Source organism: Suncus etruscus, chromosome 3 (genome assembly GCF_024139225.1).
Source record: "Suncus etruscus isolate mSunEtr1 chromosome 3, mSunEtr1.pri.cur, whole genome shotgun sequence".
Classification (NCBI taxonomy): domain Eukaryota; kingdom Metazoa; phylum Chordata; class Mammalia; order Eulipotyphla; family Soricidae; genus Suncus; species Suncus etruscus.
This window is the reverse complement of record NC_064850.1, coordinates 31,712,120-31,729,792: the sequence shown is the minus strand read 5'-3', so window position 1 is coordinate 31,729,792 and position 17,673 is coordinate 31,712,120. Positions and strand designations below refer to the sequence as shown.

The following is a 17,673-nucleotide window of genomic DNA, read 5'->3' as shown; positions in this document are numbered from 1 at the left end:
TTTTTTTTTTTTGTTCGTATGAAACATCTGAATGCTTCAGAGTAGGGTTTCAGATTTTAATCGACATTCTGGTGAGTAGTATAGAATGAACGTTCTAATGGCTCAATGTTAGGGTCACAAGCATAATTCGAGCACTTACAGTATCCCACATCATTGATTTCACATTAAGTTAACAAAACAAAACTCAGTGCAGTGTTTGCTAGGAGCATGAGACAAGCATTTCCATTTAAGAACAAAATTGTTTTGTTTTGTTTTTGGGCCACACCCAGTGACGCTCAGGGGTTACTCCTGGCTATGCGCTCAGAAGTTGCTCCTGGCTTCTTGGGGGACCACATGGGACGCCGGGGGATCGAACCGCGGTCCGTCCTAGGCTAGCGCAGGCAAGGCAGGCACCTTACCTCCAGCGCCACCGCCCGGCCCTTAAGAACAAAATTTAACCTCGCCCCTGTGAAATAAATACTGATAACCGCTTTCGAAGAATGCAAGTATCGCTCAGGAAAGACGAAAACCCAGTTCGCCATCAGTGCAAAGGAACAGCAGCATTTTCCAGGAGAGATTCGTCTGTAACGCCTTCCACTCTCCCGTCAGCCTCGTCTGAACGGCGCTCAGTGGCAACCAGCCGGCTCTTACCCCAAATCTGTAATGCCCTGACTGCAGTCAAGAACTGGAGATGATTGGGGCCGGGTAGGTGGCGCTGGAGGTAAGGTGTCTGCCTTGCAAGCGCTAGCCAAGGAAGGACCTCGGTTCGATCCCCCGGCGTCCCATATGGTCCACCCAAGCCAGGGGCGATTTCTGAGCACATAGCCAGGAGTAACCCCTGAGCGTCAAACGGGTGTGGCCCAAAAACCAAAAAAAAAAAAAAAAAAAAAAAAGAACTGGAGATGAAGCGGCTACCAGTGGGCCAAGTGGTCCTGTTCTTGCCCTCCCACCTTGGCACAACTCACGTGGTCCCCAAGTTCTAGGTTCCCAGGTGGTGACCCCGATTTGACTTGGCGGGGAGAAGGTCTGAGCACAGAGCCAAGACGGCCCCCACAGCTGACCTGCTTTACAACCAGAATATTCCAATCAAGTTAGGACCAGGAAAAAGAAAAAAGGGATTCTTTTTTGTTTGGTTTTTGGGCCACACCTGGAGGTGCTCAGGAGTTACTCCTGGCAGTGCTCAGTGGACCCTATGGGATGCCAGAGATGGAACCCAGTTAATCTCATGCAAGGCAAGCGCCCTACTGTGCTATAATTCTGGCCCCAAACGCTATGATTCTTAACCTGATGGATACAATGGTCGGCCAGACACGACTCCCAGAAGTTCTTTGTGGGGTCAGACTGGGCAGTGCTGGTGGAAGGGGCAGGGCTGGGCAGAGAACCCAGGAATGACCTGGTGTGACCCAGACGACACCACATTGTGTTCTGTTTCAACGTGCGTCCTTCCAGCAGGGTCTGCCGTCACATAGTGTTTCCTCTCTCACGGGCCTCACTTGGAGCTGCAGGCATTTTTAACACGAGCCACCAGATGTACACCGAGGGAGGCTCCGTGGCTGGGACCGTCCGTGCACAGGAGTGCCAGGGAGGGGAAATCAACTTAGCGACATTCGTTCCACATCCTCTAGCATTTGCCAGCTGCCAGGCCCCCAGAAAGGCCGCTTCTCCCGGCAGGACGGTGCCGACTGGCAACCACTTTTTCTGTGAGTGGTGGCCACTTGCTCTGGCCTTGTCCACCAGCCCATGGCAGGATCTTGTTTGCTGTCAGCGGCGCCGAAAGGGCTTGTAGACACAGAACGCCAGGAGGATCATGGTGAGCAGCAGGACGCTGAGCACGGCACCCATGAGCACCAGGTTCTGCCCGCGCAGCACCGCATACGGCCGCGTCCCCTCCGCGGGGTCTCCGGGGCTCGGCGCCTCGGCCGGGCCGCACAGGGCCAGGGCCAGGGCCAGGCCCCTATAGATATTTTTTTTACCACTAATAAGTTTTCCTAATGTTTGATGAGAGGGAAAGGGTGTTTTTAAAGGAAAAATAAAGTCTGATAAATTTTATTTATTTTGGGGGCCACATGTGATGGTGTTCACGATTTATTCCTGGCTCTACTTTCAGGTATCTCTCCTGGTGGAGCTCAGGGGGGGACCAAAAATAGGGCTTGCTAATGAACCCAGGTCAGCCACTGCAAAACAAATACTTTACCCACTGTAATATTTCTCCAGTCCTAAAGCTGAATCAATTCTGGAATTCAAGTGCTGCAAACATTTGTGAAGAATCATAGATATATCTGGAATGAAAGGAACATCATAATTTATAATCAACATCAAGGGTTATAAAAGAACATCAGGAATGTTCCTTCCTTCCTTCCTTCCTTCCTTCCTTCCTTCCTTCCTTCCTTCCTTCCTTCCTTCCTTCCTTCCTTCCTTCCTCCCTTTCTGTCTTCCTTCCTTCCTCAATTCCTTCCTTCCTTCTGTCCTCCCTCCCTCTCTTCTTCACTTTCTTTCTCCTTTCCTTCCTTCTTTGCTTCTTTCCTTTCTTTCTTCCTTCCTTCCTTTCTCACTTCCTTCCTTGCTTCCTCTATCCCTTCCTTCTTCCTTCCTCTATCCCTTCCTTCCTTCCTCTTCCTACCTTCTTTTCTCCCTTCCTTACTCCTATACTTTCTTCCTTTCTTCCTTCATTTCTTCTTTCCTTTCTCCCTTCCTCTTCCTACCTTCTTTTCTCCCTTCCTTACTCCTATACTTTCTTCCTTTCTTCCTTTATTTCTTCTTTCCTTTCTCCCTTCCTCTCTCCTTTCCTTCCTTCTTTTTTCTTTGCTTTCTCGCTTCCTCCCTCCCTCCATTCCTTCCCTCCTACCTTTCTCCTTCCTTCTTTCAACCCTCCATTTCTCCCTCCCTTCCTTCTTTCCTTCTTTCCTTCCTTCCTTCCTTCCTTCCTTCCTTCCTTCCTTCCTTCCTTCCTTCCTTCCTTCCTTCCTTCCTTTTTCCCTTCCTCCCTCTCGCTCTCTTTCCTCCTTTCCTTCCTTCTGACCTTTCTCTCCCTACATTCCTTTCTCACTTCCTTTCTTGCTTTTTCCATTCCCTCCTTCCTCCTTTTCTTCCTTCAAACCTCCCTCCCGCCCTCCTTTCTTCTTACCTTCCTTCCTTGTTCCCTCCCTCCCTCCTTTCTTTCCTTCTTCCCTACCTACCTTTCTCCTTCCCTTCCCCGTCCTTCCTCCCTCTGCTCTTTTCTTCCTCCCTTCCTTCCTTTCATTCTTCCTCCCTTTCTTCCTCCCTTCCTTCCTTCCTTCCATCATTTCACTCTTCCTTTCTTCATCCATCCCTTCCTTCCTCCATCCCTTCTTACCTTCCTCCATTTCTTCCTTCTTTTCTTCCTTCCTTTCTTCCTACCTTTCTTCCTCCTTTCATCCCTTCCTTCTTCCCTCTTTCCCTTCCTTCCTTTACCCCCTCCTTCTTCTTTCTTCCTTCCTAGCTCCCTTCCTTCCTTGTTCCCTCCTTCCTCCTTCCCTTCCTCCATTCTTTCCTTCCTCTCTTCCTTCCTCCCTTTATTTTTCCTCCGTTCCTTCCTCCCACACTTTCTCTTCCTTTCTTCCTTCATTTTTTCTTTCCTTGCTCCCTTCCTACCTCCTTTCCTTCCTTCCTTTTTTCTTGCTTTATTTCTTCCTTCCTCCTTCCCTTCCTTCCTTCCTCCTTTCTTCCCTTCCTTTCTCCCACCCCTCCTTCTTCCTTCCTCTCTCTCTTCTTCCCTTCCTTCCTTACTTCTCATTCTTTCCTCCTTCCCTCCTTCCTTCATTCTCTCCCTCCTTCCTTCATTCCTTCCCTTCTTTCTTTATTCCTTCACTCCTTTCTTCATTCCTTCCCTCCTTTCTCTTTCTTCCTTCCCTCTCATCTCTTTCCTTCTCTTTTCTTTATTTCTTTCTTTCTCTCCTTTCTTTCTCCTTTCTTTTCTCTCTTTCTTTGTTTCTTTATTTGTTCTCTTTCTTTCTTTCTTTCTTTATTTGTTTTCTTTCTTTCTTTCTTTCTTTCTTTCTTTCTTTCTTTCTTTCTTTCTTTCTTTCTTTCTTTCTTTATTTGTTCTCTTTCTTTCTTTCTTTCTTTCTTTCTTTCTTTCTTTCTTTCTTTCTTTCTTTCTTTCTTTCTTTCTTTCTTTCTTTCTTTCTTTCTTTCTTTCTTTCTTTCTTTCTTTCTTTCTCTCTTTCTTTCTTTTCTCTTTCTTTCTCTTACTATCACATTTAGATAAATTTAGGGTGACTAATGCCAATATGACAATCAGAGAATGACATACCAAGGTAAAATTATTATGTATGTATGTTAAAGAAGGGGACACCAAGTTTTTGTGGTATCGAACATTGCTTAAGTCAACAATTATGCCTTTCTTGAAGGTAGGCAGAGAATGGAGGGCAGTAGGAAATGAGAGGATAATGGCTATGGGAGAGTTGAATTGGTGAAGTGGGGTGTATATTTATTGCCTGAAATACAAATACTAACATTTGTAACCATTGTGCTTGAATAAAGAAAATATTAATAAACAATTATGAAATTAAAAAATTTAAATATGCTGCCTTTTTTCAAAGTAGAGTTGCTTGACAAATTCTTAAATCACAATGTTTAAACCAATTTGAATCCTTTGCAACAACTCTGTCACACAAGTATTTGTAGGGCCTTCTGAACCAAAGCAGCCCCCTTTTTTCTCAGACATTAAGAATTGTAGGAATTGAAACCACTACCCCAGTGAACATTTAAAGCACTGTTTCTCATTCTTGTTCCCCCAGAGCTGCTGATGTGGCAAATTATAATATTGTTTATAAAAGTCTATATTGTTGCTTTGACATCAAATACTCAAGTAATTAACTGAATCAGAAGTATGATTGTATTTTAAAACACTATCAGATTCCTTCTCTACATGATTAGTTAAGCATGTCTAAAATTCTGAGATGTCAGAATGCCTCCTTATTTTAATGAAACTTTAGACCATACAGTGTTTTGGTTATAAAATTTGGTGTAACATACCTTTACCAAGAAAGAATTTCAAATATCAAAATAAACTTATAACTAGAAATGCAACACTTGAAGCAGAGCACATGCAAAGAAAATTATGTACTTTATAAAAGCTACATTGCCATTGCCCCATACTACATCTGTGATTGAAAACAATCATAATTGATGTGGCCGGGTTGATAGTACAGTGGTAGGGTGTTTGCCTTGTACACAGTTGATCCATAATAGACAGTGATTCAAATCTCAGCATCCCATATGGTCCGTCATGCCTGCCAGGAATGATTTCTGAGTGCACAGCCAGGAGTAACCCTTGAGCGCTGCCAAGTGTGACCCAATAAAATTATACTTGGGATGTCGTTTTTAAAAAGCACCAATTCCAATTATGATAATTTTCAAATCAAGTTCTAAGTCTTTACCTTCTAGCATTTCAAGCTTGCCAAGTCTGTGGCACTGTCCTAGGTGCTGAATATACAAAGGACTTGAAAGTGTCTAGACCAGGAAACATTTCCTCAACTTTTTCCTACCTTGGCATCATTCTAAAGTTATTTCTAGTTTTCTTGCTATCATTTGGTACCCTAATCACATTATGACTTCTATTTAGTATTTTCACCCACGAACTATAGGAATATTCTGAAGGCCCAAATAATATTTTATGTCCGGCCTAGTTGAGAAACACTGGTCTAGAATACTGTTGAAAAAATCTGCACCAGAAATAAAAAGTGAACTATAGATATTTTTAAATTATGATTTGTGAATTGCATTGTGAAGAAGGAAGTTATGGGCTTATCCTGTTAGAAAAAAGTATTTGTGGTGGAACATGTAGGTATGTTGAATCTTGTGGGTCATACTAAACTCAGCTTAATAGATGAGAATTAATAATAAAGATGGTTCACATAAAATCTCTAGTGGTAATTTTCTCAGTTAAAGAATAATTAAACTAAATATTATTTAGGCATTTTATAAAGAAACATAAAAATTTAAAATAAATGTAAATTAAGATATTGAAATTTATCAGTTTTTATTTTCAGAATATTCAAGTATAGTAACATTTCTGAGATTTGAATACTTAATTTCTATAAAAATCAAAATTTCTCTTATAGTAAAAAATGCCATAATTGTTGAATCATAGAAATAATTCAGTGGGTATATTGCTTGCCTGCAATCAGTCAACCTGTTTTGATCTCCAGAATGTCATATAGTACTGCAGGCACACTAGGAGTAACCCTTGAGAAGACAGCCAGGGGTAAATCTCTGAGCATCACTGGGTGTGACCTTTGAACCCCAAAATCAAAATAAATAGCCATACTCAATAGGTAAATGAGACTAAGTGCCAATCTAGTTTTGCTGAAGTCTTCTATAGTTAATTATGTTAACATACATAAGTTAATTATGTAACAAATTAAAAGATACATGTTTGAGAATATGTAATGGGTAGTGTAGTGTATTGGTAAAAAGTAAGGCAAGTGCTACTAATAAAATATACTAGAATATGTCCCACTGAAAGTTCAGAATAGATGAAAGATAATATGGCAAAATTTATGAGTAAAACATGCATAAAGTAAAATACAAATGTAAAGGTACACTATAAAGTGAATATCAGTGTTTGAAAGTAGATAAATGTAAAGGTTAAGAGAGTAAATAATATATCTAAGAGGTATTTCTAGGAGGAAAAGATGATGAAACTATTTCTAAGAGGAAATTATAAACAATAGGAAGGAAATAAGCAGAAGACTAAAATAGTATAATAAGCATCAGATGACTCTAGAGAACAACACTCCATGGGATTCTGCATATTTCCATTTATAAAGCATAATATGCTAACTACCTATAAAAATTTATCAAATACTTAAGGAAACATCATTAGTAGCTCCTAATAGAAATAAAAGTAAGTTTCAACTTTCTATGTTTTTAGCTTTCTTTTTTTTTAAATTTTTATTGTGGTCAAAGTGAATTATAATTCTTTCACAGTAATATTTGAGGCAAATAGTGACAATGAATAAGAGGCATTCTCACCACCAGTGTTGTCCTCTCTCCACCCCTGTTCCCAGCATGCATCCCACATCTCCTCCCTTTCCCCCCCAAATGCTAGTGAAACTATTCCCCCCTTGTACAGCTTGTTGTAGATTGGGTATAGATTCTGTTGTCATTGACTTTGGATTTGGTTTTCATGTATGATCAGTTTTTATTTCTAAGGTAAATATCAATTTAATATAAAATATAAATGTAAAATATGTAACAATATTAACTGAATGTAAAAATATAAAAATCCTTGTAAGGCTAAAATTAATCAATTTATAAATAAACAAGTGACCCAAATCTCTCTAATATCATTGATAATCTTTGTATATAATAAACCAGGATTTTAGACATCAAAACTATTTTTGTCAAAGTACGAAACTCAACAAATAATTAAAAACAGTTTGAAACATCACTAGAATATTTATGATTTACACAAACTAGTATAACAGAGAGATAGCAGAGAATTAAATAATAAAATGAGACTTATCTTGATTATGTTTATAATATTCCAAACCAGTTTCTCAAATTAAATAAATGGAAAATAAAGAATTAATAAGCTGAAGAGTAAATGGATGTGAAACTTGATGCTAATAACATAGAATAAACAAACATAAATCCATAATAATACAATGCAGTGAAACTTCAAAAGACTCAAAAACTGTCTATTGTAAAGTGTTACATCAAATTTCATTGAAAATAGACTCAAGATTTAAAACAAAATGAATGTGACTATTTCAGTTTTATAAAAACCAGCTATCAACTTAAACTACCAACTTAAATATGTCATGAATAATGGTATGCTAAAGGAATTTATATTTTAAAAATAAGTCTAAATTATTTAAGACTATAGACATACATTACAAAATTTAACATACACACAATAAGAAAACATTTTAATGGCTTTGGATTTAATGAAGAGTATTCTGAGCCTTCACTAGTTGCAAAAGTTAGGTGTCACTTTCTCAAAACTTTGTTTTACTTTTATCAAAATTGAACACAGAAATAGCCTTACATTATGTGTCTGGAGCAGATTCCAGTAGAGAATAAGTTTGTCATGTAGAAAAAACTTCATAAAAGGGAAATAACTTGTTCAACAAATTTCATAATCTCAATTTTTTGTGGATATGTTTTACAAGTAAATTTTAATTCTGACAGTAGCTGAATTTTTATTCAATGAATGCTCTTTGGGGGATGAAAAGATAGATAGTAGGTAAACTTTCTTTACACATAACCCACCCAGACTTAATGTACCTACTGCAATACTAGGAAAGATTAATATATAGATAGATAAATAGATAGATAGATAGATAGATAGATAGATAGATAGATAGATAGATAGATAGATAGATAGATAGATAGATAGATAGAAATAAGCCCTGGGAACAACGGGACATGATCCCCTTACAGACAGACAATGAAATAATGTCCTTTTGCTATCATGTGTTAAGGGTTATGCTTTTTAAATTTTAGTATGACTTTGCAGAAAGTTGAAGAATAACAATATTAAGACTTCTTATCAATGCTTATAATACACATGGATGTCCATTTATGCTAAACTATTTGTTCATGATTGAAAAGAATAATTAGTAAATCTTTCTTTTTAAGTTTGGAAAGATGTATAATATCAAGGAAGCCAGTCAGAAATTAGTTTTTATTTAAAGTGTAATGTGATTTGATGACTGTATTTTCAGCTCTGCCACTTTCTAGTCTCTCTAATTTCACTCCTCATCCTCTTTGCTCATTCAGACACAGCCCTTTCCCAGTTCTTTACCTCTGCAAGATATTCACTTTATCTTCTCAAATAATATACTCGTTTCATCATTATAACATCACTTTTGTTACAAGGTTCTCATTAGCGACTACTCTTCCCTTTTAATTCATTCTTCTTTGATGACAACTCTTGTCTTTATGAAACTGTTTGTGTGTTCTCATTATTCCAGAAATAATGTTCTTTTCCTTTCAAGCCAGGTATATTGTGTACAGACAGGTGCTTAATCTATTCTCCTCCCTCCCACTTGGTATCCATGCTGTGTACCTAACAGAAAATCAATGAAAGAATGTGTGCATGAAAGTTTCAGGTTAAAATAAATTTCTTAGGATGAAAGCTGTTTACATCTTAAAAGTTATTCATCTTAAGTTGGTGGGACACACCATTTATTGTAAGCGATAAGTCATCTTACTGTGTCTTATAATTGTACCATTTATCAGGGTACCTTAAAGATTATTTGGTTTAAAAATCATTAAATTTTTTAGTGACAGAATAACCTGTCCTCTACCTTTTTAATAAAGGCTTAATAACAATTTATTTCACTTCATGTATAAATAAGTGCATGAAATATTTCATGGAAAGGAGAAAGAAGTGTGTCCTAACCTAGGGCCCTCTGATTACCACAAACCATACATTATTTTTATTGAAAATCTACCCTTCAGCTCTAGAAATGATCCCCAAAACTAGAGTTGCTTAATATTAGTACAAAAACAGTCATTTTAAAAACTAAAATATATAAATATATTATCCTTGCTATGTTTTTCTAATTTGAAGATAAATGAGATGGCTATAATATGTACATATTACATATGTGCATATATATTGCTCATATATATATATATATATATATATATATATATATATATATATATATATATATATATATATATATATATATTGCTCACATCTGTAGTCGGGGAGAGCAAAAATTTTAAATTTCTCTAAATGCAATCTAACTATGTTTAATTAAGTGATTTTGTTTTCCTCCAACATAATTTGTCTTTACACTCAGAAATTTATGAGATTAGTCCTATTCTTCATAAATCTAGGACTTATATAATTTAAGAATCATTTCTTTTGTTCATGAAGAAAATTCTACAACTTTAACACATGGCTAATTGTTAAACATGTGGTCTACAATGCCAGATACAGACTTCAGATACTTATCAAAACTTTGAATAGCCTCATTTTTACTTAAAACAATCTGCCAAGCCTTTTCTTATTAGATAGCTAGAGGCAGATTCAAAAGATTTTGGCATGACCCTTTAGTCTATTTCACTGTAACTGAGTCATTTAATCTGATTCTATAAAACTCTGGACTGTAGTGCAATGAAATGTTAAGTACATCTTACTCATTAGAAACAAATGAAAAACTCATCAACCTGGGAGACTCAGCTATATAAATTAAATCTCTATATGAAACACTATCGTTTGGACTGGTATAATCTGTGATAGAGCCTATTTAAAAGATTTTAAAAATATATAGTCTATTTTATACTACTAACATTTTCAAGGCACCAATGAATAAAAAATCTAATGAAAAAATTCTAAAAGCATATTTCACTTTATCAGCTTTTTAAATAGCCCATTTTATTTTGAATTTGGAATTTTGTGGGTGTTGTTATCTCAAGCAACTCAAACACATAGCAGAATGAAGCATATTCCACATCCCAAATTTGGTGAGTTAAAACTAAAATATCTAAAATTTAGCATATAGCACCAGATGTTCATAATATATTAGAAATCATCTGTCACACAGCTCATTACAAATAATTAGGTTCCAACCAGAAAACTTAAGAAAACAAAGAAAAGACATATTGTTGAGAATAAAATAACAAAATCAAAGAAATAAATCCATGTAATCCCATAAGTATTTTAAGCCACACACATTCGTTTTTGCTGCTATTCCAAAGGGAAAATCAATAGAGACACAGATGACAGATCAAAAACAGGGTTTATTGCCAACAATCCAACCAATAAGGTGATGTACCCATCCATATCTTAGAGAATCACATGCCTGAAAATTCACAAAAAGCAGTTTGTATGTGAAACTTATCAAAAAGCATATTTATAGAAGCAGTTTGCAGAATGGTAAGTACCAGAGTCATTAATTCCCTCATGGCTTGAGCCTCTGAGGCATATTATCCATGCATTCATATGCATGCATTTGTGAACCTAAAGAAGTGCTTTTGATAAAACGTATGAACCATGTGTTATACTCTTCAACTAATAAATGCAATTTTTAAGGAATGGCAAGATCAGGAAATAATTCTTTATATTTTCAGTATCCCCTAACCAGCAGAACAGTTTTCTGGTTTTTAATTTTGAAATTCAGCCCTAACTTCCTTTGTGGACAGTTTCAAATTCTCATGATTGGTTGATCATTTAAACATTTTTTTTTTGGAGTTCAGGAATAAGTTAAGTTAGTTTATTTCTAATTAATAAGACCTTTCTAATTCATTTGTATAACCCAAAGAACAGAGATAACCATTAATTTTTAAAAGCTTTCTTTGATTTTTTTTAAATAAAGAAATTCAAATTAGATTTGCTGTTTTACTGCTGAATTGAATCATTGTTGGAGGGCTGAAGGAGGTTGAAATAGGAAAAAAAACTAGCTCAATGATGAAATATCTATTGAACAGTAATTTCTGTTGGGCTTTAGGGGTCATTCAATTAAACTAACATTTTGCCCAAAATATACTTTGAAGGTGACAGTTGTTTTTTTTCTTCCTTTACAGTTCCACTATTGAAACTTCTTGAGGAGTTCTATGATTCAACAGTTGATATGTCCAATTCTATAGTAGAATCAGTTTATCTAATTAAAGGATTGTATCTATAGATTAAAATATAATAGGGAAAAATTTAGTTAAATGAAACTTGGTCCAGAACACTGAGGATTTCCAGTGTAGAAAGTTCTAGATATTAATCAAAGCATCTTCAGGTGATAGGTTATCTTTGGTTGCAATGTTTAATCTGTTCTTAGATACTTAGAAACACAGCACAAAGTTTTTCCATGTACCATCTATATATCACCACTTTGTATGGTCTTTTTTAAATTTTATTTTCTACTTTTAGGGCAGAAGTGAAAGTACAGGAAATCATATGTTTACCTTGCATGCTGCCAACCCTCATTCTATCTCTACTAACACATATGGTCTTCTAATATGATCTTCTAGGATGATGAGGTCACTCCTGAGCACAAAGCCAGGATTAGGTCCTGAACACATCTGAGTGCAGCCCTCCACCACATACTCCCAAATAAAATAAAGAAAAAGGATACTCATGTTTTAATAGAAATCAACAAGGACCGAGAGATAGCATGGAGGTAAGGCGTATGCCTTTCATGCAGAAGGTCAGTAGTTCAAATCCCGGCATCCCATATGGTCCCTTGAGCCTGCCAGGAGTGATTTCTGAGCATAGAGCCAGGAGTAACCCCTGAGTGTTGCCGAATGTGACAACAAGAGAGGAAGAAAGAAAGAAAGAAAGAAAGAAAGAAAGAAAGAAAGAAAGAAAGAAAGAAAGGAAGGAAGGAAGGAAGGAAGGAAGGAAGGAAGGAAGGAAGGAAGGAAGGAAGGAAGGAAGGAAGGAAGGAAGGAAGGAAGGAAGGAAGAAAGAAAGAGAACAAATAAACAAACAAAGAAAGAGAACAAATAAAGAAATAAATAAAGAAAGAAAGAAAGAAAAAGAGAACAAATAAAGAAACAAAGAAAGAAAGAAAGAAAGAAAGAAAGAGAGAAAGAAAGAAAGAAAGAAAGAAAGAAAGAAAGAGAGAAAGAAAGAAAGAAAGAAAGAAAGAAAGAGAGAGAGAGAAAGAAAGAAAGAAAGAAAAAGAAAGAAAGAAAGAAAAGGAAGGAAGGAAGAAAAGGAAGGAAGGAAGGAAGGAAGGAAGGAAGGAAGGAAGGAAGGAAGGAAGGAAGAAAGAAAGAAGAAAGAAAGAAATCAACAAAAAAGTAAAATGTTAGTTTTGAAAGTCAATTCCCAGATATTAGAAAAAGTTAGGATTATTTTTTAGGTAAAAAGCAAACATTTCAAAAATAAGAGGATGTTGAGAAGTTGATTTGTTTAAAAACAGATCTACTGGAAAATATTTTTCTCTTTATTTAACCTAATTTTACCAAATGATGGATGTAAAGCCAATCTTATTAAAAATTAAGTTTAAATATAGTAAATTTAATCACTTATTTTGCATAAAGCCAAGAACAGTGATATATTTATAATTTTTTTTCATTTTCTTTGAAACTTTTTACTAAGATAATTCAGACTGATATCTTAACGACTTCAGGGCTTATACATCATGTCAGTCCTCTTTCTCAAAAGTCATAATCAAATTCTAACTGCAATACTTACATTTCTGGGTAAGTCTTTTCAAAATCCTCCAAAAATCCTAGGATTTCTGTGCCTGACAAAGCAATATTTTAATTGTGAGTTTAGTAGACTGATAATCTCTAAGTAACTTATTAGTTTTCTTTTGCTCCCTCAGCTCCATGAGTCATCTTATTTGTTTTGAAATAATTCATGGTTCTTCGGACTTACACTTAGTTCTGTGCTCAGGAATCACTCCTGGTGAACTCAGATAACCACATATGATACTAGGGAATGATCCAGGATTGGCTGCATGTAAGACTAGAGATTTAATCCCTGTACTATCTTCTGAGCCCCAAATGGTCAATCGTAATTGCAAAAGCGATCTGATTGCTGCTTTTTTGGTCAAAACTTCTTTACAGAAGTTCATTACTAGAGAACTATTACTTCTAGAATACTAATAACTTATTCATAACTATATTATTAGAGTTGTTTTAGAATTATTTCTCATGAGATAAATTTTACCTTGATAGGACTATATAGTTCACTTTTGACTTATGCACACAACTTAATGTTATGAGAAAATATAATTTTTTTTTTGGTTTTTGGGTCACACCCAGCAGTGCTCAGGGGTTAGTCCTAGATCCATGCTCAGAAATCGCTCCTGACAAGCTCTGGGGACCAAATGGGATGCCAGGATTTGAACCACAGTCCTTCTGCATGCTAGGCAAATGCCCTACCTCCATGTTATCTCTCTGGCCCTGAGAAAAAATAATCCTAATAATTGTGTTTTTGGTTTTTGGCTTTTGCGTCACACCTGGCAGTGCTCAGGGGTTCCTCCTGGCTCTACGCTCAGAAATTGCTCCTGGCAGGCTCTGGAGACATAGGGGATGCCAGGATTCGAACCACCAGCCTTCTGCATGCAAGGCAAACACCCTACCTTCATGCTATCTTTCAGCCCCACTTCTAATGATTTTAGCTTTCACTGTGAAAAGAGAGAGTGAAAAGTGAGTGTTTGAAAATTTCACAAGAAGTAATCTCTTATGGTGGTACCAGTTATAGTTCAAAAAAGAGAAGCTATTAACTCTGGACAAAGTAAAAGATATTGTCTCGGGCTAAATGTCATTGAAATTTAGTTTCATCCACAACAGTCCAGAAAAGGAAAGGTTATTACCTTTGGACAAAGTAAAATATATTGTTTCAGACTAAATGTCACTAAAATGTAATTTCATCCAGAATAGTCTACTTGTAACACATAGGAAATTTCAGTTTCCTATAATCCTGAGGAGTCAATACTGTAATTATTTTATTCTAATTTACATGATCAACCTGTACTCTGTAGTATTTGGTAAAATCTTCCTCATGAATCATTCTGGCTAGAAAGAGTAAACAACATCTGTAATAGCAAACAATGCCAGAAGACCATATTCAAAATTCTCAATAAGTGATGGAGTATGTAAAACTTTATACATACCTCTTTAAATAATACAGAGAATTTACCCGAAATTATCAATCTCTTAGGAAGTTTTACATAATTTAAGAACATCCAGGGGCTGGAGTGATAGCAGATAGGGCATTTGTCCTGCAGGTGGACTGACCTGGGTTTGATACTTGGCATCATATATCGTCTTCTGAGCACTACCAGGAGTGATTTCTGAGTACAGAGCCAGGAATAACCCGAGTGTTGCTGGGTGTGACCCCAAAATAAAATAAAACAAAGCGAAAAGAAGAGATCACTATTGAAATAAATGCTAAAAAGTTAAACATTTCTTCTTTTATTTAGTTATTTGATTTTCACTTGTGAATGGCCTTGTATTGATCCCTGGCACCATATTCCCCTAAGAAATACCACGAATGACTCTTCCACCCCAAGCACAGAGTCAGGAGTAGCTAGGGATATTATGGCTATGACAGCAGCATCATCAAAAATATATATATATAATCTCTTTGTATTATAAATTGTTTTTCTCATTTTATTAGCAATAATCTCATTGAATTCTCAAAATGAACAGTTCTTAAAACTTTAATTTCTAATTCAAAATTGTAATTGTGCAAAGTGTTAGGCTAGCACCTTAAAATATTTTCTATAACAACAGCTGTACTTGCTTATAGTATAATTTCCTAGGTAACAGCACAATTTATTGATCCAAAGTTCTAGTTTGGAAAGTAAAGTAAAACCTAGTAAATGATATTTTAATAAAGAGTTCTAAATACTCAATGGATGAGTATTATTGAACAATAAATTATTCTGCTCTCCAAGAAGATTTAAAGCCTATTTTTAAAATTTCTGTATGGAATATTTTAGGATAAACTTTTACTAAGACAATATTGTACCTTCAGTTTTAAACATGGGTGGAATTGTAATTCAACCAGTCTGAAACTTTACAACAGATATAATCTTCCCTGAGATAATCTATTTTTACTTGAACCTATTACTTAATATAACATAATTCTATCAGTGTCTGCAAAAGTATGCAATACTAATTTTTACTAGTAATTCCCATATTTTATTTAAATGTCTATTCTATTCCCACTTTTGTAAATGGGGCAAAATTGGCTGTGTTCAGGTCACTTCTGGCAATATACTGAGTTGTCATTTGTGGAGGCTCTTGGGAATGGGATGCTGGTTGGCCAGGTTGGCCATTGGCGTCTTGCAAAGCAAATTCCCTACCTGCTGTGCTATCACTCTTGTTTATCTGTTGAATAACTTTTCTCACTTACCAGCATTGTTAGTGTTAACACAAGAGACTCCATCTTCTTTCATTGGTTTCTGGACCGCACCCAGTTGTTTTTCGGTCTTACTCCCGTATCTATTGTCAGAGGGGTATAGAGAACCATATGTAATTCTGGCCATAGAACCTGGTAAGTCTAAAAGCAAGGTAGGCAACATACCATCTCTCCAGTCCAGTGACCCAGGTCTCTCTATTTCTACATACTATATACAAAAGCTTGGAAAACCCATTTAAATATCTCATTTTGATTACATAAACTATTTCTAAAATTTTCATAAACTTGTATATGGTAAAATACCTAATTTATAAATTTAGGAATATGTATATGTCAAAAACCCCATTCACAAACTAGTGCTCATTTTTTTTTTTTTTTGGTTTTTGGGCCACACCCAATGACACTTAGGAATTACTCCTGGCTGTGTGCTCAGAATCGCTCCTGGCTTGGGGGACCAAATGGGACCCTGGGGGATTGAACAGTGTTCCGTACTAGGCTAGCATGGGCAAGGTAGATACTGCTTTCTCCACCACTCCAGCCCGCCAAACTAATGTTCATTTTTCCAAAATCATCCCAAATCATAAATATTAGGTTTATATATACTAATAAATTCCATACACAAGTAAATTTAAAAATATATATATAGTCACAGAAATATTTTAATTTCCTTTTTAAGATTCAAATCATGATTTTTTTCTTTATCCACTTAGACAATTATTAATCCTCATAAATTGCTTCTTGTTCAAGTAAATTAGGAAAATTCTTCCTGCTGAGTGACTCCTCGAACCTTTACATTAATAGGTATCTTTTAGAGTTCACATTTCTCAATTTCCGGTATGAAGGTTAGTCTGGTTCCCTATGAAATAAAACTTGGTTCTCGTCTATCTGTTAGCTCACTCTCACCATTAGGAGAAACCTATTATCTGTTTTTGATTTTTTACTGACAATTTTTGCCAAATCTATGTACTTACTGACCCTGAAACACTGTAATACTGTACTCACTTTGTCATGGGTGACTCCGGTTCTTAGTTCTCCTCTACAGCTGCAAGTGAAGACCCAGCCACAAGTGAACACCTCTGGCAGGTGTTCAGCCTTTGAGAGGTGGCTGCACTGGGCCTGATGTGATGCTGAATAAATTGGATATTTGTCTCATTCCTCCAACTGTGTGTTTTTGTCTCTTCCCTTTGCTAGGCTGTTCAGCAATGCTGGGACCTGAACATGAAGGTTTGTACTTGAGTCTGAAACCATAGTTCATAGTGGGAAGTGAATAACATTCTCCAATAATAATTTTCTTTTCCCAGGGTTCTTTTACAGACAACAATAGGCATGAAGGTGGCCACACGCATAGACAGATAAATCAATACATATGTTCAGCTTTGTGTGTGTGTTTGTGTGTGTGTGTGCTTGATTGTTTGATTTTTGGGCTATGTCTGACTGTGCTCAGGGTTTACTTTAAACTCTGTGCTCAGAAATATCACATCTGGTGTGAATGAGGGGCCTATAAGAAGTGTTGGGGATCAAACTCAGATCTGCCTCAGACAGGATAAATGTTGTCTTCCCTCTGTATTATCTCCTCATTCCCTTGTATTCTGGATATAATTTCCACACTTTTTGGACTCCAGAAGAGCATTCTAGACAATTTTTCCATGTCCCATTGGGAATGAGGTTCTTCTGGAGAAGGGAGTTCTTCATAGAATACCCTGACATGATTTTTCCTTAGATAGAGAAATGATCGCAAACATAATCATCTTACCCAGGAACTCTCATTAACATTCCCTGTCTTGCAGCTTTTGTGACTTACCCAACAAAAATTCCCCATTTAACATTAACTTGCTGAATAAATCTTCACTCCAGGCTGCTCCATCAAATGATAACCACAAAGGTCTAATTCC

The 17,673-nt window shown here is 36.3% G+C and overlaps 1 protein-coding gene across 1 annotated transcript; it reads right to left on the bottom strand.

Moving 5' to 3' along the window:
* Nucleotides 1-875: 875 nt before the first annotated feature.
* C3H12orf76 (chromosome 3 C12orf76 homolog) lies at nt 876-15,908 on the bottom strand. The gene is made up of 2 exons (XM_049770714.1): nt 15,776-15,908; nt 876-1,967 (listed from the first exon to the last, which is right to left on the bottom strand). The coding sequence occupies exons 1-2, from the start codon at nt 15,906-15,908 to the stop codon at nt 1,741-1,743; spliced, it is 360 nt and encodes a 119-aa protein (XP_049626671.1). The 3' UTR covers nt 876-1,740.
* Nucleotides 15,909-17,673: the final 1,765 nt, after the last annotated feature.

What these genes read in the sequence shown, in the direction of transcription:
- C3H12orf76 (XM_049770714.1), bottom strand. Translation starts at nt 15,908, where the DNA reads ATGGCCAGAATTACATATGGTTCTCTATACCCCTCTGACAATAGATAC. An exon ending in TGTTAACACTAACAATGCTG is followed by an intron (nt 1,968 to 15,775) that starts GTAAGTGAGAAA and finishes ATCAAACATTAG; the next exon opens with GAAAACTTATTAGTGGTAAA.